This window comes from Sarcophilus harrisii, chromosome 2 (assembly GCF_902635505.1).
Source record: "Sarcophilus harrisii chromosome 2, mSarHar1.11, whole genome shotgun sequence".
NCBI lineage: Eukaryota > Metazoa > Chordata > Mammalia > Dasyuromorphia > Dasyuridae > Sarcophilus > Sarcophilus harrisii.
The window spans coordinates 522,260,865-522,287,420 of record NC_045427.1 but is presented as its reverse complement, the minus strand read 5'-3'; the positions used below and the strand labels follow the sequence as shown (position 1 = coordinate 522,287,420).

Sequence of the window (26,556 nt, the reverse complement as noted above, 5' to 3'; positions counted from 1 at the left end):
TCCCCCCAATTAATATATGCTGTGCTAACATGAGCAGCAGGGAAACAGAAATGATAGTCTCTTTTTTCTCCCTCCTACCCTAGGTCAGCCCAAATCCATTTTTTTAAAGGGGAAAAGTCCTTTGAAACTGCTCTCTCCTGCCAAGAAACTAAATGTGTTATGTTCAGAGTATGTGAGTTTGAATTAGGATGATGCCTTTCTCTGTATCATGGAAAATCTACCCTTTGGAAACTCAGTTTTCTTAAATACAAAACCAGGAGGTTGAACTAGAAGGCTTCAGTCCCCTCAAGTGGAGAAGGAGGGAGAAGGGAAGAAGGGAGAAAGGAGGTGTAGGAGGAGGTGAGGTGTGAGAGGCAAAGCTTGTTTTCATCCTAGACCACTGAAACCAATTTCTCCAATGCCTTCACATTGGAAGCCTGCATGGCTTATTACCCAATTAACAAGGTTTTGCAAAGGTGAATGATGAAAAATATCTTTACATGTAGTTGGAAAAATAAAATACTACTAAAAATTTTTGAAAGAAAAAGGTTCACCAAAAACAAATCAGATCAAACTAACATCGTCACTTTTATAGGGTCACTAGAGATAGAGATATCAGGAAAATACTGTATATAGAATATATCTAGATTTAATCAAGAATTTTGCAAATCATGATTTTTGTGGGGAAAAAAACCAGAATAATATATGCTAATATTAAACTAGAATTTAGGTAAATGTGATCTAGTTTAAAAGTAAAAACTCTAATACCAGGTATATGGGCGGGGGGGAGTAGGACAGGGAGTGGGTACAGGGGAAAAAAGAGGGGAAAGGAATATGTGAAGTCTTAAAAATAAATCTTCCATGTTCATTATATGAGCCCATTCCTTTTTCTTTATTTGTTTTAATGTTTCTAAAAATCTGAAGGACAAAAATCCAAAAGTTAAAATATCTTTGCATAAAAGACAAAAAAAAAATTATTTTAAGTGAACTCAAAACAACTTACTGTATAAAATCCTAAATTTCTTAGTAATGTCTTCATTAAAATTTCAGCTAAATGAGTATCTGGATGGCAACTCTGAGTGCTATATGGTTGATCCGATGGGTTTCCATAGGAGATACATATGGAAGAAACATCAGTAGAATCAGAAGGTGAGCTATAACCAAGTAGAGAGGCTACATGGGTATGATCTTGTAAACTTGTCAAAATTATATCCAACTGCATTCTCTAAGGGAAAAATGGTATAAAAATAAATATTAAATCAATGAAACAGGAACAACATACTTGTTGACAATATATGCTAGAAAAGGAACAAAAATAGTTGATGTAAAAACTACGCTGAAACATCTAAAAACCGTCAGGCAAGCATTATTTATAATGGGAAGAAGTAGAAACATTCCCAGTAAGATCAGGGGTGAAACAAGGATGCCCATTATCATCACTATTTTCAAAATTGTACTAGAAATGTTAGCTTTAGCAATAAGAAAAGAAAAAGAAATTAAATGAATTAGAATAAACAATGAGGAGATAAAATCATCACTCTTTGCAGATGATATGATATACTTCAAGAATCTTAAAAAGTAATCTAAAAACCTACTTAAAACAATTAACAGCTTTAGCAAAGTTGCAGAATATAAAATAAACCCACACAAATCATCAGGATTTCTCTATGTCACTAATAACCCAACAACAAGAGATAAAAAGGGAAATTTCATTTAAAATAACTGCAGACAAAATATTTGACAAAACAAACCAAGGAATTATATGAACACAATTACAAAATGCTTTTCACACAAATAAAGTCAAGTCTAAACAACTAGAAAAATATCAATTGCTCATGGGTAGGCTGAGCTAATTTTAACAATAAAAATGACAATTCTACCTAAATTGGTCTACTTATTCAGTGCTTTGCCAATCAAACTGCCAAAAATAGTTTTATAGAACTAGGAAATATAACAAAATTCATCTACAAGAACAAAAACTCAAGAATATCAAGAGGCTTAATGGGGAAGAAAGGATGGTGACCCCAGATTTAAAACTATTAAAAAGCAGTAGTCATCAAAAAATTATGATATTGGATAACAAACAGAGTATTGCATATCAGTGGAATAAAAATAATAAATCTGTTGGAGGGTAAAATTTTTGGGGAAGATATTGAGTACAATTTTGGATCTGTTGAATTTAAGATATCTACATGATATTCAGTTGGAGATGTCCAATACATAATTGAAGATGTAAAGCTAGAAGTAAGCAGGTTAGAAATGGCTAGGTTAAGTTTGAAAATCAGAAGCACAAAAATAACTGAATTCTTAGAAGTTCATGAGATCACCAAGTGAAACAATACAAAGGGAGAAGAAAGGCCCAAGACCTATGGGGCAACCACAATTATATGGATAAAGAACTAACAGGAAACCAAGGAATGGTCAGATAGGTAAGAGAGCCAAAAGAGCATCATGAAAACCTAGAAAGAAGAGAGCATCAAAGCAGCTGACCATGTCAAAGACTAGAAAGGGGTCAAGAAGAATGAGAATTGAAAAAAGGCCATAAGATTTGGCAATTAAGACAACACTAATAACTTCAGAGATGGCAGTTTTGATTGAATGATGTCAGATGCTACACAGTAAAGAGTTAAGAGGATGAAAGGGAAAGAATAAATGTCTTTATTATAGAGAAGCTTGTAAAGCATTTTAGCTACTAAAGGGAAGCTATATATTAGAAGATAATATGGGAAGATATAAGAAAAAGAAATAGCCAGGAATAATCAAGTGAGGTTTTTTGTTTTTGTTTTTTTTTAAAGAAGGGGAAGACATGAACATCTTTGATAGCAGTAGGGAATGAGAAAATAAGGGGAAGGGAAAAAATACTTGTTAAGAGCATACTATGTGCCAGGCACTTGTACTAAATACCTCATGATTATTATCTCAACCAGTAGACAAGAATTGAGGAAGATAAGTGAGAGGGCACTCTGTTGGACAGCTTAAATCTCTTTTCATCTCTCAGAGCCAAAACTTTAGGGGGAAAAAGATACAACTATTTCTATTTTCTCACCTTCCACTCACTTTTCAGTATCTTACAATCTGGCTTTTGACCCCACTCCTGAAACAAAATTTATTTCTCTAATCAGAATTAACTAAACTGCTAAATCATTGGATCATTTTCTCCTGGCATTATCAACTCATTTGACTTCTGTGATGATGGTTTTTTTTCTTGGTTTTTCTCCTATTTCTGTGACCATGTGTATTCCACCCAGGTTTCATCATGGATTTCCTTCACTATATCATACTTTCCTTGTGTTATCTCATAGATTCAATTATCATTCCTATGCTAGTGATTTCCAAATCTATATATTTAGCTATACTTCTCTTACATTCCTCTGTTCCCATATGATCAACTGCTTTCTGGATATCATCTAATTGTCCCACAGACATCTCAAACCCATATCCAAAATAGAAATCATATTTCTCCCCAAATTATTCCTCCTCCAAATTTCCCTTTTTCTGTTGCACCACTACTCTTCTAGTCACCCAAATTCAGAACCTTAAAGTCATTCTTGACTCTTGACTTCCCTTTAATTTCTATTTCCAATCAATTAAATCTTACCAATTTTTGCCCACTTTTGTCAATTACACATTATCTCTCATACCTCAATCTCATACACATAGCCAATACTCTAGTTGAAGATCCTGCTACTTCTCATTCAAAATATTTTTAAAGCCTCTTTACTGTCTCTCTTTAAAAGAATAAAGTTCTTTTTTATTCTCCTAGGGTACAAAAATACAAGCCCAAGAGCTTCCCCTCTAAAATTTCATCAAATTGGAGATACATTTATTGGTAGCTAGCACAATAGACAATTCTTATAATTATTCTTAATAAAAATTTTAAAATAATGATCAAAGATATAATATGTCCTCCAACATGATGAAAATGTTTATCTGCAACTTTTTTTTTAAAGGTCCGTAACAAGTGGATGCATGATCTCCAATACAGTACAGATTGTACTGTTACTATTGATACTTTCACATTTTCCCTGTTTTTCTATTTAAAAAAGGTCATCCTATATACTAGCGAGCATTCCCTTTACTATTACATGATACTGTATAATTTCAATGCATTGAAATGCAATGCAAAGTCCTTTACAACACTGTCTGATTTTATTAGGTACTATTATTGTCCCCATTTTAAAGATGAGGAAACTGAGTTTAAGTAACTTGTTCAAGATCAGACAGCTTTGTTAGTGTTTGTTAGTGTTCAGTCATTTCAGTTGTGTCCAACTTTGTAATGAAGGCCATACTGGATTTTATTACGTTCCACAAACTGTCAGGCCAAAAAATTCAGCCTATTATTAAACAGTCTCTCTCCTTATTCGTGAGGCTAGTTGTCAAACAACAGACAGCAAATCTGGGACCACATTATTAGCAACCTTTGCATCAAGATAGAAATACTAAGAACTAAAGAATCAATTCCATGCCACAAAACCCGAGAGGACTTTTGCTGAGGAAAGAAGACAAACAAAACAAAAAATGATAAGAATTTTAAAAAACACTACTACACCTGAGAACAGCGTCTGGCTTTAGATATTTAAGTTGATCTGATATTTTAATCTGAAGCCTAACATGAGCACACTATGTCCATACTAGTCTTAGACTCATTCTGAATGCTGTTATATGTGAGAGTTACTAACAGCACCTTACTATAAGACTCACAAAATATGTGTATAACTGAGTACTATTAAAAATGCTTAGCTCACAAGAAGATTAACAGGGGTGAAAGGAATGAATTTAACTATTCAGAAAAGATAAAAGCTTTTCAAATAAGCTTTAAAGTAAAAACAATTTAAAGAATAGAAAATACTTCAAAAATCATATATATTGTGTTTATTGATCACAGAAGTAATTGGTTGACTTTAATTAGCTATACTCTTAAGACTTTTAACGCGTTCTTCAAACTACTTCTGGACAACTTATACATTATCCAATGCCTTACCTGTCCTTTAGACAAGCTTTCCCATCGATCAGGTCCTTGGGGTAAAAGCGAATGCAGTAATTCCATTCGTTCTCTTAAAGGGGGCAACAGCATGGTTGCTCCCACTGACAAAGTTTCAATTACCACCTCATATTCAAAAAAAAAAAAAAAAAAAAAAAAAGAAAGAAAAGAAAAAGAATCATTTCAATTTGTTGTTCTTTAAATGAGTATAGAAAATTAAAATAAAATAAGATTATCTAAATCTATTATACTACATTCTGCTTTGTATCATTAAAAGACAACTTCCTTAACATCCTTACCTATAAAATAAAGGAGGCAAATAAGATTAGTCTGAAAGTTTTTCCAGCTCTAAAATTCGTATTTTAATTTGGTAAGTGCAATGACATTTAAAAATACTGAAAGTTACTAACTCTTCTACCTAAAATATATGACCTTATTATAATTCCTAAATAAACAAGAAGAATCCATAATTCCTTTTTTTTTTTGTTTAATTTAAATAGCCTTTTATTTAAAGGATATATGCATGGGTAACTTTACAGCATTAACAATTGCCAAACCTCTTGTTCCAATTTTTCACCTCTTATCCCCCCACCCCCTCCCCTAGATGGCTGGATGATCAGTAGATATTAAATATATTAAAATATAAATTAGATACACAATAAGTATACATGACCAAAACGTTATTTTGCTGTACAAAAAGAATCAGACTCTGTAATATTGTACAATTAGCTTGTGAAGGAAATCAAAAATGCAGGTGTGCATAAATATAGGGATTGGGAATTCAATGTAATGGTTTTTAGTCATCTCCCAGAGTTCTTTTTCTGGGCATAGCTGGTTCAGTTCATTACTGCTCCATTGGAAATGATTTGGTTGATCTCGTTGCTGAGGATGGCCTGGTCCATCAGAACTGGTCATCTTATAGTATTGTTGTTGAAGTATATAATGATCTCCTGGTCCTGCTCATTTCACTCAGCATCAGTTCATGTAAGTCTCTCCAGGCCTTTCTGAAATCATCCTGTTGGTCATTTCTTACAGAACAGTAATAGAGTCCATAATTCCTACTCAAGTTTGTTAAGACCAAAATTTTCAATGAAATTTAATGGAAAGGCATGAAAATTACAAAAGAGTTTGAAAAAACTACCAGAAAGGATCACTTCTAAGAGGTGATAAATCATCAAAAAAGAAAGGCATAAACAAAATAGGAAGCATATTCTTAATTTGCAGGGATAAGTCCCATACATACATTCTGAAAAAATCCATTCATTAGGTTTCTTAGATACATAAAATCCGTAGGCACTTCTGAGTATTGCTAAATTATTATAAGTGGGTGTGGTGAGTGGGAGGGGGGATAATAGATTATTTTTGGTTTTAATATTCTATTTTTTCCCAATTACATGTAAAACCAAATTTTAACATTCTTTTTTTTTTTTTTAATTTTGAGTTCTAAATTCTTGCCCTCCTTTTCTTTCCACACTCCTCCCTGAGATGATGAGCAATTTGATATAAATTTATGTATTCTTATAGCAGCTATCCTTACCTCTTGTATTTCATCTGGGACAGAAGAGTCCATTAGCCTAAAGAGCAAATTTCGAAGTGGTCCAGCTTGCCTCCCAAGAATACTAGTAGCTACTCCTCCAGCCAGAGCAAGAGCAAGATGATTGGACAGCAACTTCAGGCACAATTTGAGGAAACTGTGATGTTCCCTAAAGGTAAATAAACTGCTATCATTTTGATACATTAAATGCTTTCTTCTGACTAATTTTTAAATGTTTTTTTTCTTCTAGGAAAATTATGGTAAAGGTATGATTGATTAGTAGTATGAATTCTAAATGTTATTCTTATAAAATTAAAGAAAAAAAATTTTCTTTATCATTAGTTATAGCAAAGATTCACTTACTTTTAAGGTTTATGTTCCATAGAATTAGAAAAATAAAATTAAGAAAAATAATATAAAACTAAAATTGATGTGAAGTACCTTGATGAAGGAAAAGGAAGAGGGGGAATCTCACTGTTTATTTTATCACAGTATCTCTCAAGAAAGGAACGTAGATGTGAGAAAGTACTCTCTTCAAGATCCACACAATAAGGTCGGTGCCATGCAACAACTTGCCTGGAAGATAAGGAAAAGCATTCAAATCAGTTTTAATATAAATTAGCAAAAACATGACTGCCTAACAATTACCAAAAAAAGTTGAAATATCTTGGTTTGTAAAAGCTGAAGAATTATAAAGAAGTCTTTTTTAACTTCTGATGGGATGACAAAGCATTAAAACAGATTAGTAAATAATGGAAATGTCATCTAGAGAATATCCAAAAAAGAAGAGCTAGCTATTCACCTAAAAACACAAGACTAAGTCAGTCAGATGATCTATTCAAATTACTTCTAGTTCTATGTTTCTTTGAGATTTAAATTGTATATCAGGATGAATTTTCTAACTGGTAAAGATGGCAGAAACTTGGGAAAAGACTTGCTTTCAGATTCTCCTGTGAAGGTTTTCAAGAACTAGCAAAAAGCTTGTAACTCTTTAGATGAAGATGTCATACTGTGACACAACACAAAAGCATTCTCCTACAAATGGTTCATAAATTCAACCTACTTCCATGCTCAATTTTAAATATATCCAACATTTCACAAATGATTTTTTAAAAATTTACAATCAACTGATTTTTCTTGTGCAGCATGATAAATGTAGAAATATGTTTAGAAAAATTGCATATGTTTAACCTATATTGTTTTACTTGCAATCTAGGGAAAGGAGGAAATGGAGAGAGAGGGAGAAAAATTTGGAACACAAGGTTTTGCAAGGGGGTAAATGTTGAAAACTAAATCTGCATACTTTTTGAAAAATAAATCTATTATTACATCAAGAAATAAAATACAAAAAATCCCTTCATATGCCTAAAAAAAGTGTCATTTGCTTTCAAATTATAATTAGTTACATTATAAACCATAATCTGTAAAATAAATTGGCACTACATTTTAATATCTTTATGTCCTTATAAAATATATCATGGTCAAAAGATTGATGTATGATAGTGAAAAAAGTACTTAACACTGGGTTGCACTAAACACAAAAGAGTATTCTCAAAAGGCAGTTCTTGTGGCAACCAAGGTTTTTAATAATGATCTATTCTGAGAGAGTTGAGTTTACTTATTGGCTGATCTGGCATAATGGCTACTACCCTTTGGAGAAAAACTAAAATTCTTCATATAGTGAAAATTTTAATACAAATTTGGGCCACTATTATTTCAACAAACCAGATAAAGTAAATGTGATAGGGAAAATACTGGGGGAAAAGCACCAAAAAGTTTTAAATATTTTTAAATGTAGATACACTTTATTTTTATCTTCTTCTATGTCATGCTAACATTTAACTTTTTCTATCAGTATTTTGAGAATGAAAATCCGTAAGTGAATGTTAAATTAAAAAAAAAATCTACAACGTGATTTTCTTGTTTCTGAAATATATGTATATGGGTAAAACATACAAGCCAACTACTACTCTCTACAATTAATTTCCAAACCAATTATACATAAATGAAAACATTTTTAGAAATGCTGAAAAAATATTTCATATATAAAGAAATGTATTTCAAATTATTAGTAATTTTATTTGATAGTTAATTAACAAACATCCACAGTGTTTCAAAACACTGGAACCATTTATTACCTGTCCCTGGGGAGAGCGGTCCATGCCAGGCTATGTGATGTTCCAGCTGAAATCTGTTGAATTGCTACTCCATCTAAACCACTAACTTTCTTTGGTTTTGTAATAGGACCTGTGGAATTTCCTTGACCACACTGTCCCATAGAATTATTACCCCAAGCATAAACTTCATTATCTGAAGAAAAATAAATTACAAAAGAAAAAAGATACATATGAGATGACATTTCAAAAATAATAAACATAATACACCAAAATATATTAATTATTTTACCATGAGAAAGAGCCAAACAGTGGCTGTCTCCAATTGAAATATCAACTATTCTTGTAGCTGCCAGTTCTTCAATAAGTTTTGGTCTCAAAGCTGTGGCTTCTGAAGATCCACAACCTAGACAAGCTCCACAACCCCATGCATAGACCTAAAACACAAATTAAAAAAGCAAATAATTCTATGTTGCAAAGTTTTTAAATATAATTTTAAAACTACTTAGAATATATGAAGTGATAATACAATAGAAACATAAAGTAGTGAATTAAGTCTACAAAAATATTTTAAGGGTTTTCTCATTCTTGTTTAGGTTTTCTCTTTTATTAGATTTGGGTCAAAAGTGGTATTTAATATCACACTAGCAAAATAATCACTTCAAGTAGTTTGTACAGTGGCAAGACTATACTTACAAACAGCAACTAACAAATTCAAAATATTCTGTTTGTTTTAATACAAGAAATTTAGACTGATGTCTGAATTCTGAAAACTATCAGTTATTGCTATACTGAAATTAGCTTTAAATGAAACATAACACTGCTAAATCTTTCCAGAGCACATACACAAAAAAAACCTATAATTAAACACTGGAAATATCAGGTATTATCATACATATTTTCCTTCAGAAAAGCAAAATTCCTAGTCTGGAATTGAAAATTATATTCAAACTATGTATTGGAATAAACATTATATAAGGAAATTCAAAGTTCAAAGAATAGTTTTTAAATGAACAATTACATAAAAATTATATTTTCCAACAGTAGTACTGGGGAGTGCCTATATCTATCAAAGCATTCATTTTACACAGCAATTTGAGATGGATTTCATTCTTGTAAATTCACTCATTAAAGTTGCACTAATCCATCTAATCTATTTCAAAGACTTACAGAAAAGATTTTACAAAGTACAACCATCCACACACAACCACCAAAAGTAGAACTGTGTATGTTTCCACAAGAATCTACCAATGAAGAAGCAAGAGCCATCTCTCTTTTTAAAAAAAAAAAAAAAAAGGAAGAAGGAACAAGAAGGAGGAAGGAGGAAAGAAGAGGAGGAGGGAAGAGAGAAGAGGAAAAAGGATGAGGAGGAGAAAGAGGAGGAGAAATTTTAATTTGGCAGCTCCTTCAGCCACCTGGGTTAATAATTTTCAAATCCTTTAGCACTAAGCAACTTCAGAGAAGCAATATGAAAAAACAAAATTAAAAAGACTTGAAACCAATAAAATTCTTTGAATATTGCAAATTCAAATTCAAAAAGAAAGAGTGGAAAAAAGAGTGGAAATCAGAGTTTCAAATTCTCCACATCACCTGAAACTTAGATAATTTTTCCCCTAGTGAAATATTCTGTCACAGTGGACAGCAAACTTTTGCTCAATTGGATGAAGGTATTAAATGATTTATTATACTTAAAAAAGGACACTGACAATTTTATTCACATAATTATAACCATTTAGAAATATACCATATTCACATAATTATAACCATTTAGAAATATACCATAAAAAGGACCATTCAATTTTTTTTCTCATTTTTGACTTTCAAATATTTCTGAACAATGATAATAATGATAGCTAAGAGAAACTTTGAGGTTTGCAAAGTCCTTTACAACACTGTCTGATTTTATTAGGCACTATTACTTGTCCCCATTTTAAAGATAAGGAAACTGAGACTGGAGGAGTTTAAGTGAGCTGGTTAGTCTCAAACAGCTTTTTTGGTGTTTAATTATTTCAGTTATGTCCAACTTTGTGATCCCATTTGGTGTTTTCTTGCCAAAGATGCTGTGGTGGTTTGCAAACTGAGAAAAATGGGAAAGTGGCTTGTCAAGGATCACACAGATAATAAATGTCTGAGAATGCCAGATTAAACCCTAGGAAGAGGAGCCTTCCTGAATGTAAGCCCCGTGCTCTAGTCACTGTGCCAACTAGCTGCTACCCAGCTCACATGAGATTTTGAACTCAGTTCTTCCTGACTCCATGCCAAAACCTTAATCCATTACACACCACAAGAAAATTATCTGAATTCAAAAGATTTGCCCCTGTCAGCTGTTGAGCCACTTACTTAAAATAACATTAAATAAAATTAGAACAAAGACTTTAAAAAGTATCCTGGAATTTATTACAATGGGCTTTTATTTAAGTGACCTATGCAGCTGAAGAAAAAGTCTTCAATAGATCAGATTTCCTAATATGATCCTGCCTTTTCACATTACATAAAAGAAAAAAAGGCATTTTCTTATTTGTCTTCCAACTTTGATTTTTAAAAGTCTGAAACTTAAATTCTGAGATGATGTTCTTCCTTTAAAACTATTGTTCCAGACATGTAAATATGTATTTCTTTTAACCTACCTGTCCTGTTGATGTCAAGGCAAGTGAAGACTGGCTCCCAGCACAAACTTTTCGAATAAACATTCCTTGTAAAGCTTCTATAACTTTAGGTTTATACACTCTATTTGTATCACCATGCCCAAGTTTGCCTATGAAAACACAATTGAAAGAAATCAGTTTCTAAATTACCTGAGCTGGTTTTCCTAGTTTTCTTACTTCTAGTAATTAACACTACTATTATTTTTTTTTAATTTCAATTTATCCTGTCAATAACTTATTTGTACCTAACTGTTTGCATGTTGTCTCCCCCTGCATCAGAGTATGAGCTCTAAGAGAGTAGTATTGTCTCTTTTGCTTTTCTGTCTCCAGCACTTAACAGTGTCTGGAACATTGTAGGAACTTAAATGCTTACTGTAGGATTTTGCCATTCCTTAGAAATGACATTCCATGTTGGAGGGAATGTGGAAAAATAGGGACACTAATACGTTGGTGGAACTGTGAATACATCCAACCATTTTGGAGAGCAATTTGGAACTATGCTCAAAAAGTTATCAAACTGTGCATACCCTTTGATCCAGCAGTGTTACTACTGGGCTTATATCCCAAAGAGATAGTAAAGAAGGGAAAGGAACCTGTATGTGCACGAATGTTTGTGGCAGCCTTCTTTGTAGTGGCTAAAAACTGGAAACTGAGTGGTTTGCCCATCAATTGGAGAATGGCTGAATACATTGTGGTATATGAATATTATTGTTCTGTAAGAAATGACCAACAGGACGATTTCAGAAAGACCTGGAGAGACTTACACGAACTGATGCTGAGTGAAATGAGCAGGACCAGGAGATCATTATATACTTCAACAACAATACTATATGATGACCAGTTCTGATGGACCTGGCCATCCTCAGCAATGAGATGAACCAAATCATTTCCAATGGAGCAGTAATGAATTGAACCAGCTACGCTCAGCGAAAGAATTCTGGGAGATGACTGAAAACCATTACATTGAATTCCCAATCCCTATATTTTTGCCCACCTGCATTTTGGATTTCCTTCACAGGCATGTGAATGTACACTATTTCAGATTCTGATTCTTTTTGTACAGCAAAATAACAGTTTGGTCATGTATACTTATTGTGTATCTAATTTATATTTTAATATATTTAACATCTACTGGTCATCCTGTCATCTGGGGGAGGGGGTGAGGGAAAGGAGGGGAAAAACTGGAACAAGAGGTTTGGCAATTGTCAATGCTGTAAAGTTACCCATATGTATAACCTGTAAATAAAAGGCTATAAAAAATAAATAAATAAATAAAAAATTAAAAAAAAAAAAGAAAAAAAAAAGAAATGATATTCCATCGCCCTTTGTAGAAGTCATCTTCATTTTCTAAGCCTACAATGCACTCCCTTGCTACCTTTATCTCATGGAATCTCTGGTCTTCTCCAAGGTTTATCTTCGGTGTAATTTTCCACAGGAAGGCTATTCTTATTGTTCTCTTCCCACAGAAGTTAACTTTCTATCAAATATATTTTGTATTGAATCTCCTAAATACATGTTTTCTTAAGACAAAATGTAAGGTTCTCATAGCCTCTGATGTTTATTATCTGTATAACTATGGGCAAGTCAGTTTACAACTGTAGGCCTCAGCTTGCTCATCTATAAAATCAAAGGTATGAACTAAACAGCTTCTGACAGCTTTTCCAGCTCTAGATCAAAGATCTTATGATCCTATGAGGGCAGACAGTTTTGGTTTTTGTCTTTGTATCCCCAGAGGTTAGAACAGGGTTTGGAACACAGTAGGTACTTTATAAATTTCACAAATATAATTTGATTTCTTTCTATAGTTCTTCTTCATCTGTTTTAAAAGTAATAAACTTTAGATTCTGACCTATGGAGTAAATGCCTTATTTTGTTACTAGTAAACACAGTCAAGGATCATCTTTTCATAGCCTGCTTGCAGAAAATTTGATGAACCAGCTCTATAGAAAAATTACCATTAAAGCATTGGACTCCTCTTAGCAAGAAAGGTTATAGAACTTTTGGACTGGCCAAAATGTATATGTATATATGTGTATATGTATATGCATTATGTACATATGCAGATACTTTATATTCTACAAACCTTTCTAAAGCCAAGATTCCAAGGAATGCTTTTAAATTTTACATATGTTAGGATGTTAAGTAGAAATATAATATCTTAAGTATTTTAATTACTTTCACATAACATAATAGAGCACAGCATTCTATTTCCAAAATGATTTTTTATTGCTTTTAAGTCAGGAAATAGTAGCTCCAAGCCTTCAAAAACATCAACAGAAAGCTTTTACATCACACAGGTTACCAATGATCTAGTAATATTCTCAATCCTCAATCTCATATCTTCTCCTCCCGAGAACTCTCTTCTCAGGGCTTTCATGACACTGATCTCTCTTGGTTCTCCTACTTATATGGCCTCTCCTTTTTGTCTCCTTTGCTGATCGCATTATTCATACCCAATAACTGTCCCCCAAGACTCTATCCTGAGCTCTCACCTTGTTTCACTCTACATTACTTCATCACTTGGTGATCTCATCAGCTCTCTTGGGTTCAATTATCATTCCAATTAAAATGATTCCCTAAGCCTACTAGTCTTTCTCCTGAGCCATGGTAAAGGATCATCACATGCTTTTTGGATGTCTCAAAATGGATGACTTCAAACCAGACCCAATCATTATCTCTCCTTTTCTTCTTCTCAACATCCCTATGACTTTCAGGGACCCATTCCCAAGCACTTAGGCCTCAGACCCATTTCCCAATTAGTTGTTTTTCACCTTCACACCATCCCATTCTTTCTGTTACAAAAAGCTACCATCCTTGTTTAGGCCCTCTCACCTGCACTTCTGCAACATCTTCCTGGTCTCTTGGCTTCAAGCCACTTCTTATATATCAATATATCCTCCATTCAACTGCCAAGGTGATTTTCCTAAAGCACAGGTCTGATCATGTCAAACCCCTGCTCTATAAGCTGCAGAAGCTCCCTTTTATCTCTAAGATTACATATGAAATCCTCTCTTTAGTATTTAAAGCTCTTTGTAACCTGCTCCCCTCCCTGTCAACCTTTTTTTAAGTCTTATAATTACTCGTGTCCATTCAGTCTACAATCAAGTTATTCTGGCCTGCTTGCAGCTCTGCAAGCATGTGCCTGCATCATCTATCTCTGTACCTTACGCAGGCTGTCCTCAATGCCTAATTGGCTTTGCACCCATACCTCCACCTCTGGTTTACAGGTTGTAAACTGTGAGCTACTCCCATTAAACTAAGCTACTTGAGGATAGGAACTGTTCTTCTTTTTCTTTGTATCCCTAATGTTTAGCATTGTGCCTGGTACACAGTAAGTGCTTAATAAATGTTTGCTGACTAACGTGATATTTTTCATTTTTGTGGTAGCCATACTTCATATTTTAAGTTTAGCTATCTAAATTCACAGTTCCAAAACAAAGTATGGATACACAAAATATAAAGAATTGCTTTAAAAAGTTTACTCTCTCAAGAAAATACCCCAATTATATGGTGAAGTAACTTACTACATACCATTGTCTCCTCCTCCAAAAGACCAGACAGTTCTTCCATCTTTGGACAAAGCAATTGTGTGTGAACTACCACAGGAAACCTCCCCAACGTTGCTAATGTCCTTTACTAATGTTGGAATGTTCCGGCTATTACTGTCACCATGACCTTACGGGAGGATGGAAAAAGAAATGTATGTTAAATTCACATTGTTTTTTCCCCCAGTACTTCATAGAAAAAAATGACAATTTAAAGCAAAAGATATAAACAATAGCTATCCAATACAACAAAATGCAGAAATCATGTGTACGTTATATTTATGTCCTTTTCTCTTTGAAAAATACTTTTTCTCAATAAGTGATATAGTTATTTGCATTTTACTTAAATGTCTTCAATTTATTATTTCAGTTTTGAACATAATCTGAAAACTGTTTAAACAAATATCCTATATTTTCAATTTTCTCTTTTTTTTTACATTCGCAATTTTCAAAGTCTATTATGTATGTCAAACCAAATTAAAATTCAGAGCAATACAAATATTCTTCAGATTAGAAGCAAAATGTATATGCATAATTATCTGTCGAATAAGCACATATAATGTGTGTGTATATATATATATATGTCCAAAATTTTAGTTTGAAAATAAATATTATTTGAGATATAAAACTTTCTTAAAAGATGTGTATGTGTAACTACCTGTCAAATAAGCCCATATAATGTGTGTGTGTGTGTGTGTGTGTATGTCCAAAATTTTTGAAAATATTTAGCTTGAAACTAAATATTACTTGAGATATAAAACTTCCTTAATGCCTGATATTCAAATAAGCAAGTTTAGCAGCTACTTTAAGATACTGTGATAAGCATTTAAATATTTAAAAAAACAAAGAAAATCAACTTTGTGAATCCTTGCTGTCAAAGAGCATATAATGTAATAACAGGGGGTATATGACAAGTAAATAATTATGACAGTAAGTAGGATGGATTAATAGCAAGGATGTATTAAAAGCAAGGTAAATATAAAATGTTCTAGAAAAATTAGGAATGCTCATTTTCAACTGGGATGAGATCATATAGCAAGTATATAGCATCATAAGAATTTCAACTAGCCAAGATAAAGGGATCTTAGAACTATATTTCAATTTCAATTTCAGAATTACCTAATCTTCCAAAATCCCCTTCACCCCATGTATACAATTCACCATCTTCACTGACAGCAGCACTATGTCTATATCCAGCGGACACACACACAACTACCTGTATTAAACAGAAAAAAAAAATTTAATAAATATTGTAATACATAAATATGGCATATCCAGTTTTCCAGTGTTAAGTTTTAAACAGTTTTCTTCCCAAAGATCTGGTAGTTCCCAACTTATACAAACAAATTAATGTGTTTGCCTTAAGAAAATAGTGTGTCACGAAGGAATCAACCTTTTTCTTAGTGATAAAAGCCATAACAACTACTATTTCCATTTACATAGCAATAGCCCACAAAAAAAAATCTGGATAAAGGAAAAAACACTTCCCTCAAAAGCCCTAGGAGGTAGATAATGCAAAAATATTATCCCTACCGTTTGATATTGGGGAAAAAAAAATCTGAGGAATTAAGTGCTTTTCTTTACACTATATAACAAGTTAAATATTAGAAATAAAATTAGAACTTGAAAATTCAGACTCTGGTTCATTATACCAATGACACTTTTTCTGGGACTAGGTACCTTGAACTTAATTCAAATTACTTCTCTAGTACAATTTGAAAATATCATGATCACAGTACTTCTAGTTCTAATAAGAACAAAATGGTTACATTTTATAACCATGGGAAACACTCCCAGAAAACTATTAGAAGTTAACTGGATATTTCTATGAAAAAAAGGAAAATAACTAAATGAGGCAAGAAACCTTGAAAATGCTTTTTCATTCTCTTTAGTTTTTTAAGTAGATTAGAACATTAGGAGCACATTGTAATCCTGGGAACAAAGATATCTCTAAAATGGGCAAAAAGACTTAGCTGTTCAAAGAAAAAAAAAAAAAGTACATACACCATGCCCTTTTGGCATGATATAACTTGCCCTCATTTTAGGGAACATTATTATGACACAAAAAATTCATCAATCTATCATTACATGACATCTTTCCTTCCGAGAGTCCAATATTTAGTGATTCAATTCACCAAATTATGTTCAAGACACTGAATGAGGCATGACAGAATTTTGTAAATGTTAATGTTTGACATTACTAACCTGAAAAGGAAAACTAGAGAGAAAACTGAAAGAAGAATTTAGGTGGAAAAAAGGTTCCATTTTATTCACATTTTTATAATACTAAAATTCTTAGAAGAAATTCATTTACTGAGATCCACTGATTCATAAATACAAAGAACTGACACATATGTTGTTTTGAGAGTGATCCCTCACCAACTCTGTACACTCCATAAAATTCATCAGGCATACAAACCCAATTAGATGATAAGTGAGACATTTTAATTACATTTCAAAAGTAAAACTAAAAATTTAACTCTAAAAAATAACTCATACCAAAAAACCTCACATAATGTTAAGATATATTTTTAATAAAAAAAGCAAGCAAATCTGATAAAATGTCTTCAATTCCTTGAAGAAAAGACAGTATTAAAATTCAAATGATAACTGCTATTTATTGAGAATTATACTTGGATTATATCAAATATAAAACTGGAAGTGAAAAAGACCAAAGAAAAAAGCTTTTCAAAAAGAATATTATCAAAATTAAAATAAACTTTAAAAATATGTCAATTTATAACAACAAAAGAAATTTTTACATACCTTTCCCTGAAGAGGGCCCTGAATAAGTTTTGGATACTTCTGTGTTGAACTATTTCCATGTCCCAGTTTTCCATAATCACCATCTCCCCAGCTGAAGACTTCACCTTCAGTTGTAAAAGCTAAAGTGTGCCCATCTGATCCTTTAGAAGATGACACTTTTTTAATAGAGCGATGAGGCTCAAATGTCAATTTTTTTAGAGTAGACTGATTGTTGGAATCTCCAAGTCCTAGTCTGCCATAACTACCTTTACCACAGGCTCTAACAGAACCATCCGTAGAAATTACGAAAGTGCAATACTGTCCAGCTTCAATCTAATAAAACAAATAAGAGATAATTTTTAAAATAGCATTTTCCTTATACTACAAATATAATAAACATAATACTGAATTTGAGAGGCAACATGACAGAGTATAAAGAAGTTTGGCCTTGATATTAAGGTCTACTTTCAAGCCCTGTTCTTGACACAAACTGTGATCAGAGCAAATTACAATTTCTTAGTGCCCCAGGCATTGCCTAAGAAAAATTACTGGTCTATATTCCTTAAATTAGTTTGTACACAATGAAACCCTGACCCAGCAGAAATAAAAGAACTGTTCTAAAAATTGTAAATTTTTAAAGTTGGATTTAGCAAGACTATCTAAAGGAAATCATTTAAGGCTATGTTATTTATGGCTTCCTATATTGTGACTAAATTCAATATATAAAAATGAGTTCCTGACATCTTTTTTCCATATTTAGCTAAATACAATATATTAAAATGTTACTGATGCTGTTAATAAAAATGAGTTACCAGTACTTGTTTTTTATTTTGAACTGAACTTTTAAAATTCAAAAATGATCTGTATTTCACCTTTTCCAGGCATTAACCTAATCAAGATTAAATAAAATAAATTAAATCAAAGAGGAATGTACTGAGATAAAGGGACAGGGAAAGGTAGAATGGCATGAATTATCTTCCATAAGAGAAGGAAGAAAAAGCTTTTACATTGGAGGGGAAAAGGGGAAAGGAGAAGGGGAGTGAGTGAATCTATTCTCATCAGAATTGGCTCAAAAAGGAAATAACAGGGGCAGTGAGGTGGTGCAGTGGATAGAGCAACAGCCCTTAAGTCAAGAGGACCTGAGCTCAAATCAGGCCTCAGATACTTAACACTTCCTAGCTATGTGACCCTGGGCAAGTCACTTAACCCCAATTGCCTCAGGAAAAAAAAAAAAAGGAAATAACATTATACTTATATTCAGTGTATATACACTGAATATAAGTATAAAGACGTAACGGTTATGGGAAGAGTGAAAGAAGATAGTGGTCAGAAACAAAATACTTTTGAGAAGGGACAGGGTGAAAGGAAAGAGAGAATAGAACAAATGGGGGAGAGGGAATACAGTAAGCAAGTGTGAGAAGAATTTTGAAGCAAGTTTCTTTGATAAAAGCCTCTTTTCTCAAACATATAAAGAACTGTGTCAAAATTATAAAAAATAAAAGCCATTCCCCAATTGATAATCAAAAGATATGAACTATGCCCAAATGGCTATAAAATCTTGTATATCCTTTGACCTAACAATAGCCACTACTAGGCATAAATTTAAAAAAATTTTTTTAAAAAGGAAAAGACTTATATGTACAAAAATATTTACAGCAACTCTTTTCTGGGGGACAAGAATTGGAAATTGAGGGGATACCCATTATTTGGGGAATGGCTGAATAAATTATGGTATGCAACTATGATGGAATACTTCTATTCTATAAGAAATGATAAGCAGGATGCTCTCAGAAAAACCTGAAAAGTCCTCCATGAGCTCATGCAAAATAAAATGGACTCTATACAAAGTAATAGCAATGCTGTGGGATGATCAGCTGTGAATGACTTTGCTATTCTCAGCAATACAATGATCCAACACTATTCAGAAGGACTTATGAGAAAAATGCTATCCATACTCAGAGAAAGGACTATTTGTGTCTGAATATAGATTTGAAGTATATTTTTTTTAATTTTATTTTTCTTAAGTTTTCTGGGGTGGGAGTGGGAGTGGGGTAGGAGAGAAGACCTGTTTTCTTTTGCAACATAATTTTTATGAAAATATTTTGCGTAACTTCAGAAGTGCCTTCTCAATGGGAGGTAGGGTTGGAATGTAGGAAGGTAGAGAATCTAGAACTCAAAATTTTAAAAACAAATGTAAAAAAATTGTTTTACATTGAGAAGACAAAGAAAATAAAATTAGTTCCCTCTTTCAAGGATCTTACATTCTAATAAGTATATGACATGTGTGTTGTGCATATGTATAAGTATATGACATGTGTGTTGTGCATATGTATATATATATGTTTTTATATATGTACATGTATATGTATATATGTGTGCATATTGTATAAGTATATGATTGTATATACTGAATACATATATAGGTATTTGTAAAAAACAAAATTGTTTCACATGTAACTGGAAAAATAAATTATACACACACACATATAGATGAAAAAGAACTAGCTAAGATTTGCAGATGCTTTTAAAAATCATGCTTCAAAGCTACTTTTAAAAAAGCCTGAAGGTATACACATATATTTTGTAATTTTACAAAGTACACAAAGAACTTACTGTCTGTGCATCAGAAAAACTTGGTGCTAATTTTGGTTGTAGTATTTTTTCTTGTGTGCCTTCTACCAATTGATGACTACTGTTACTACCCCAAACATAGACTTCACAAGTTTCAGAAACAATGGGTGCATCACCAGTTTGAATGCTATCTGGACTAGCACATGTTCTTGAATAATCAGAAGCCATTCTGCAAACCTGTTAAAATTTAAAATATGGAATTAATATTTAACACTCTCGTATGACTCTCTTTAACCAGTACTTTTTAAAATTACAATGGGTTTTTTTTCATTTCTCAATACCCTCAAATACTGAAATGTTCCAAAACAATCTCTTAGATTTCCTTATGACATTTGAACTATAATATTTAAAAGGATCATTTTACATTAAAAATTACTAAAAGATAGTTATAAATATAGCAGAAATTATTCAAGAACTCCTATCTTATCTGTCTTCTTTTACATTCCTTCTAGCTCTAGCATGGTCTTTATATTAAATTTCAAAATCTAGTCCCCTTATTTTCCTTGCTTAAGACTTTTATCCTCAAAAATTAAAATGGGGGCAACTAGCACAATAGTAAAAAAAAAAAAAAAATAGTGTAAAAAATAAACTTAAGGCATAATCTTTAAAAAACTACTTTCCCAAAAAAAAAAGAAAAAGAAAAAATATATATATATTTCAGATATCTTTTAGCAGTAAAAGTCAGGCTAATCTTAAAGCTCTACTTGAATGCATAAGGTGTTAATAATCAGTGACTCCACTTTCCCATGCTCATAACAAAAGACTTAAAGTTTTAATGAGAAAAAATAGAAGATGGGGAAAAGGAAGATTCTTTTTATTCATTTTTACTGCAGGAACTGACAGAAGAGATCAGGGCAATAATAAAAAACTAAAATTTTAGAAAGCCAGAATAATCTACTCACCAACAGCCTAGGTTTAAGAATGAGTTATTTTTATGAGTGCTATCTAAGACATAATATCTGAAGCTAAAATAATTAAGTGAAATGCAATTCAAACATATAACCAGCTTTAGTTTAAGATTCAGTCAGGTTTTATTTACATACCTCTTCAAACAAACACAGAGCTGCCTCATAGAGTGAACATAAACCATCAGATGTTCTAGTTGGTTCCCTCCACTGACTCCGATCAGCAGACGAACCCTATTATCAAAACATTTTGGCAAATAGAATGAGAAAGAAAGTGACACATTCATTATAGGTTGATTTTACAAAAGAAATTCATTTATTATAGGAAATGTTAACAAACCTATGAGCTTATTAAAACATCATGGACATTGAGACTGATGTCATACATGACCAATATTTACAGGTATTAATATATAAAGATGATTTGTTTCAACAGATCTGGTTGTAAAGCAACATTCTATATATTGATTTTAATTAGCCTTCCTTTCCCCAATTCTTATATAAAAGAAAAGATCTGCTGGAAGAATCACAACTTATACCTTATCACAATCCCAGTGAGCACTCTACTCACTATGGCTGGTTTTCAAGCTAAAAACTTTCTGACTCCTAGGTTCACATGCAGTGCGCATCTATACTTGTCTTTACATGGGCTGTTCCCAGTACCCTGATTACATTCCTACTGACTCTGGCTTACTATCCCTCATTTTCTTTAAGCTTAGCCTATGTATAGGCCTAGGAATTTATATTCCTAGGACAACACAGAATTGGCAAACTGATTAAATTTGGTAGTGTTTTATGTTTCTATAATTACTCTCTACTAGTCATACTTCCAAATCTCAGGTTACTTTTCTGTATGTAAGGCTTTCTGAATGATAATGTTCCACTTACAGAATAAAGAACTGGAGAAAACCTGGCCTTCAGAATCCTGAAGACCAATAGGATGTTTTAGAGATTATTGAAACAGTTCATTTCTTGGATTAATATTTCTCAATCAAAGGATAGTTTTTGAGCATGACCATAATAAGAAGTTTTTTATATCACCCATCAAATAATTTTTTAGTTTTGCTAGAAGTACTTGAAGCCATTTTTGTTGAAAGAATGAAAAGTTAACATCTCCATGACTTTCCAGCTGCTTTGAAACTGAAGCAAGAGAAAAAATGACTAGTTTATTGCTGATATAGTAAAGGCCAGGATGAATTTATTCAACGAACATGTACCTCATCTGTATGGAGTGCTGGAGTAGATACTTGAACCATTATAAAGTTTATACAAGACATTTCAAGCTTTTATACAGCTTAGTGTTTTGTCACTAAGATATAAAGAAAACTGTAATTGAAAGTGATGCATTAGAGAGTGAGAACAGGAGAATCAAAATTGAGGACATTTATTAGACTCATGTTTGTCTATCTCCTGTATTTCTATAATTTGTAAGTATAAGATTCCAAGGGGAGATTTGTTATTAATCTAGAGTAGATCATGGAAGGTTTGATGGAGGAAGGTGGCATTTGAGGTAAGTTTTAAAGAACATATAGGAATTCAGTAGGGAAAAGGGTAGAAAGAGAAGTGTCCATGGCATGGTAAATAACCAAAGCTGAATAGCATAATATTTGTTCTAGGAACAAGAGTAGTCTCTGCTCAGAGTCGGAAAAAAAAAAAAATAGTCCTTGCACTCAAATAGCACATGTATCTCTCAGGGAAGACAACCTATACATATTTAAGCAAATGAAGCATATATACAATAAAAATTTTGTGAAGGTAGTCACTATAAGCTGAAGAGTGAGTAAAGGCATCCTGTGAAAAGTGATACACAGGCTAAGCTTAAAGAAAATGAGGGAGATGGGATATCTAGGAGGTACAGTGCATAGAACACCAGTCCTGAAGTCAGGAGGACCTGAATTCAAATCTGGTCTCAGACACTTAACACTTCCTAGCTGTGTGACCCTGGGCAAGTCACTTAACCCTAACTGCCTCAGCAAAGGAAGAAGAGGAGGAGGAAGAGGAAGAAGAAGAAGAAGAGAAGGAGAGAGGAGGAGAAGAAAGAGGAAGGAGGGAGAGGAGGAGGGAGAGGAGGGAGGAGGAAGAAAAAGGAAGAAGGAGAAGAAGAGGAAGAGGAAGAGGAAGAATAATGAGGGACAGTAAGACAGAGGTCAGTAGGGAATGTAACCAAGACACTGGGAACATTCAGATAGCCCATGCAAAGACAAGTATAGGTGCACTGTGTGTGAAGAATGGCAATAAGGTCACTTTACTTGGTTAAGTGGAGTTATGTATAATAAGCCCTGGAAAGGATTTTAAATTTCAAATAGGAAAGTCTTTGACCCTTGATGTGACATAAAGCATTTTTGGGTTATAACATGGTATTTTCAGGAAAACTATGTTGGCAGTTATATGGATAAGGGATTGAAGAGAGGAAACACATGAGACAGGAAGAACAATTATGTATGTGGCTACTGCAATAATCTAAGCAAAGTTGATTAGGGCCTGGACTGACACAATAACCAAATGAGAAGGAAGGGAATAGATGAAAAATATATTGTGGAAATATAAATGACCAAGTGATTGAATAGGCAGAGTAAAGCAGAGTAACGAGTTGAGGATAGCTCTGAAGTTACAAAACTAAAAATGTGGTACCCTACAGAAATAGGAAAATTCTGGAGAGGCATGGTTAAGTTGAAGGAATGAATTTTCTAATTAAGGCATGAAACTTATTAGTAAGGCATGAAAATATTTTAACCTTTTTCTATGGTAGAAGTAGCAAAACAAAGATAGTCTGAATTACTAAAAAGTAGCAACACACCAAAGATACTCTGAAATACTGAAGAAGTAACTCTTAAGCAATGTTTTATAATAAAATATTAAAGACAATGAGTCATTTTAATGCACTACAGAGAAAATGAATATATTTCAATTTATTTTCATATCAACCTGTTATGAAAAGGGGTGGGAGTTTTTAAAAATTGTTTTAAAGTTACTTATGCACAAGAAAATCAACAATAGTAGATAGAATAATTGGAGTCAGGCAAAAACTGGGTTCAAATCTAAATCTAAAATCTAACTAAGTAAGTGTGATAGTGAACAAGCCACTTAACCTCTCAGAGTCCCTAAACAATTCTTTAAGACTAAAAATTATAGGTGAATTGCCGATCTGCCTTGGTGGAAAATTCTGACATCAAAGAAATTAAAATTCTTTTAACATAATGACCCACATACAAATATTTTTACCAAACTGTATTTTCAATACCAAGTCAATCTGATAAACTGTTCCTTTAAATATATTAAAGATGAAACACAATAATGTATTATTTTGTTCAGATCTATTATCCATTTAGGAAATTAAGTGTGGAAACTTCATCAATGCAGACCAACTCATTTGTACCTTATTATGAAGCACAACAATAACCCTTAAATGTCATCTGATAGAAAGAACCATTCAGTTTTCTCGATAGTTGAGCATTAAGTAACACATATTATTAGCATGCATTATGGATGGAGATTTTTTTTCTACTTCAATGCTTTTATTTACTATACTATAATATGGGTTACAAATGCAAGTATAGAGAATATAGCACTTAAGATGATAATTATAATTATAACAATTATAATGTGGATTCCCATCACAGAGTACTGAATTGAATACCCAATACTAGTCAGAAGTTTACTATCACATTAGCATACTAATATTCTTTTAAAGCTATATCTTCACATAGATGCTATGTATAGAGAAGTGGTTTCTTATGCATATGTGTTCAACATTTGCAATACTAAGACATATATCTATTTAGATTAATTATGTTTTATCGTCCCTCCCCCACCATACTTGACTCTTTTGACTCTGTTGTCAATAACTGCCACCCAGGGTCTCTAAATAGCACATTAATTCTGATAGCCACTGTTGATAATACTACTGATCTCTACTTTTCTTTCTTTTCTTTTCTCTCATCTCTTTATCTATCCTACTCTTTTATGACCTCTTCGTAGCTTCTGAAACCGTCAATCCCTCTTCTCAATATTCTCAAGTTTTCATAAAATTACCTTCTCCTGGTTCTCTTTCTACCCAACTGACCACTCCCCAGTCTCTTTTGCCAGATCTTCATCCAAGTCACAGTCATTAACCATGGGTATTCCATTATACTCTACAGTGCTCTTTTCCTGTGTCCTCGTCTCTTCTCGCTCTATACTATTTCACTTGATCATCCTATCAACTTCCCAAAAATACAATTATAATCTCTATTCTTTTTTTTAATTGTAGCTTTTTATTTACAGAATATATGCAACATATGCATGGGTAATTAATTTTTCAATATTGACCCTACTGTTCCAACTTTTCCCCTCCTTCCCCCTATCCCCGCCCCTAGATGGCACATAATGTAATACATGCATATCTATTCTAATGATTCCCAAATATACTTTTTCAGCCTTAACTTCTCTGCCTCAATTTCCTCAGTCTTGAATCTCAAAATGGAAGATCCATAAACACCTTAAACTCAACAATGTCCAAAACTGAACTCATCATCTTTCCCCACAAATTCTTTCTTCTTGTCTTTTTTTTTTTTTTTTTGTCTTTTTTTCCCCTGAGGCAATTGGGGTTAAGTGATCTGCCCAAGGTCACACAGCTAGGAAGTATTAAGTGTCTGAGACCAGATTTGAACTCAGGTCCTCCTGACTTCAGGGCACCCCCTTCCTAACTTTGTTATTACTATTAAGGTTATCACCATTCTTTCAGTTACCTAGGTTCACACCCCTAGGTATTATCCTCAATTTTTCACTCCTTCTCATCCCCCAATCAAATCTGTTGCCAATGCCTGTTGATTTTTTCTTCACATCTCCTCCCACCTTTATAGTGCTAAAATTTCCTAATAATCTCCCTGCCACAAGTCTCTTCTCCCATATTTCAATCCATCCTTTACTCATTTATCAAAGCTATCTTCCTGAAGTATAAGTCTAATCACATTAACAGCTCCTATCCCCTTTACAATAAACTCTACTGGTTCTCTATCACCTTCAAATATAAAATCAACTTGCCATTCAAAATCTGCTGACATACACATACCTTTTTAGTCTTCTTACATCTTATCAACACCCCTGAAATATAAGCTTTATGATGAAGTTAAACTGGTCTCTTTACTGTTCTTCAAACAAGACATTTTATTTCCCACCCCAGGCCTGAAATGCTTTCAACGTTCTATCGTTGCCTCCCAGTTTCCTAGGCTTCCTATACATCCCAGCAGCTAAACCTTATCTTCTAAAGAAAATCTTTTCCCAATTTCCCTAAATTTCAGTGCCTTCCCTCTACTGAACTATTTCCCATTTATCTTGTATATAACTTCCTTGTGTGTTTGTCTCCTCTATTAGAATGTGAGCTCCTGGAGCACAGGAATTATCTTTTGCCTTTCTTCGAATCACTAGCTCTTAGCACAATGCATGGCATGTAAACGTTGAACTGAAGACTTGTCTCCTAACTCTTCCTCTTCAATGAG

General features: G+C 32.9%; 1 protein-coding gene across 9 annotated transcripts in view; it reads right to left on the bottom strand.

Moving 5' to 3' along the window:
- The window catches only part of HERC1 (HECT and RLD domain containing E3 ubiquitin protein ligase family member 1), a 189,782-nt gene that overhangs the window by 123,820 nt on the left and 39,406 nt on the right, over positions 1 to 26,556 (bottom strand). For all 9 annotated transcript variants that reach the window (XM_023497786.2, XM_031955414.1, XM_031955415.1 and 6 more), the window contains exons 3-14: positions 21,218 to 21,313; positions 20,157 to 20,351; positions 17,565 to 17,876; positions 15,918 to 16,014; positions 14,785 to 14,928; positions 11,236 to 11,363; positions 8,901 to 9,045; positions 8,633 to 8,804; positions 6,936 to 7,070; positions 6,498 to 6,663; positions 4,961 to 5,086; positions 983 to 1,204 (exon numbers count right to left, since the gene is read on the bottom strand). In XM_023497786.2, the coding sequence (XP_023353554.1) occupies positions 983 to 1,204; positions 4,961 to 5,086; positions 6,498 to 6,663; positions 6,936 to 7,070; positions 8,633 to 8,804; positions 8,901 to 9,045; positions 11,236 to 11,363; positions 14,785 to 14,928; positions 15,918 to 16,014; positions 17,565 to 17,876; positions 20,157 to 20,351; positions 21,218 to 21,313 (1,938 nt within the window). The remainder of the gene's footprint in view (positions 1 to 982; positions 1,205 to 4,960; positions 5,087 to 6,497; positions 6,664 to 6,935; positions 7,071 to 8,632; positions 8,805 to 8,900; positions 9,046 to 11,235; positions 11,364 to 14,784; positions 14,929 to 15,917; positions 16,015 to 17,564; positions 17,877 to 20,156; positions 20,352 to 21,217; positions 21,314 to 26,556) is intronic.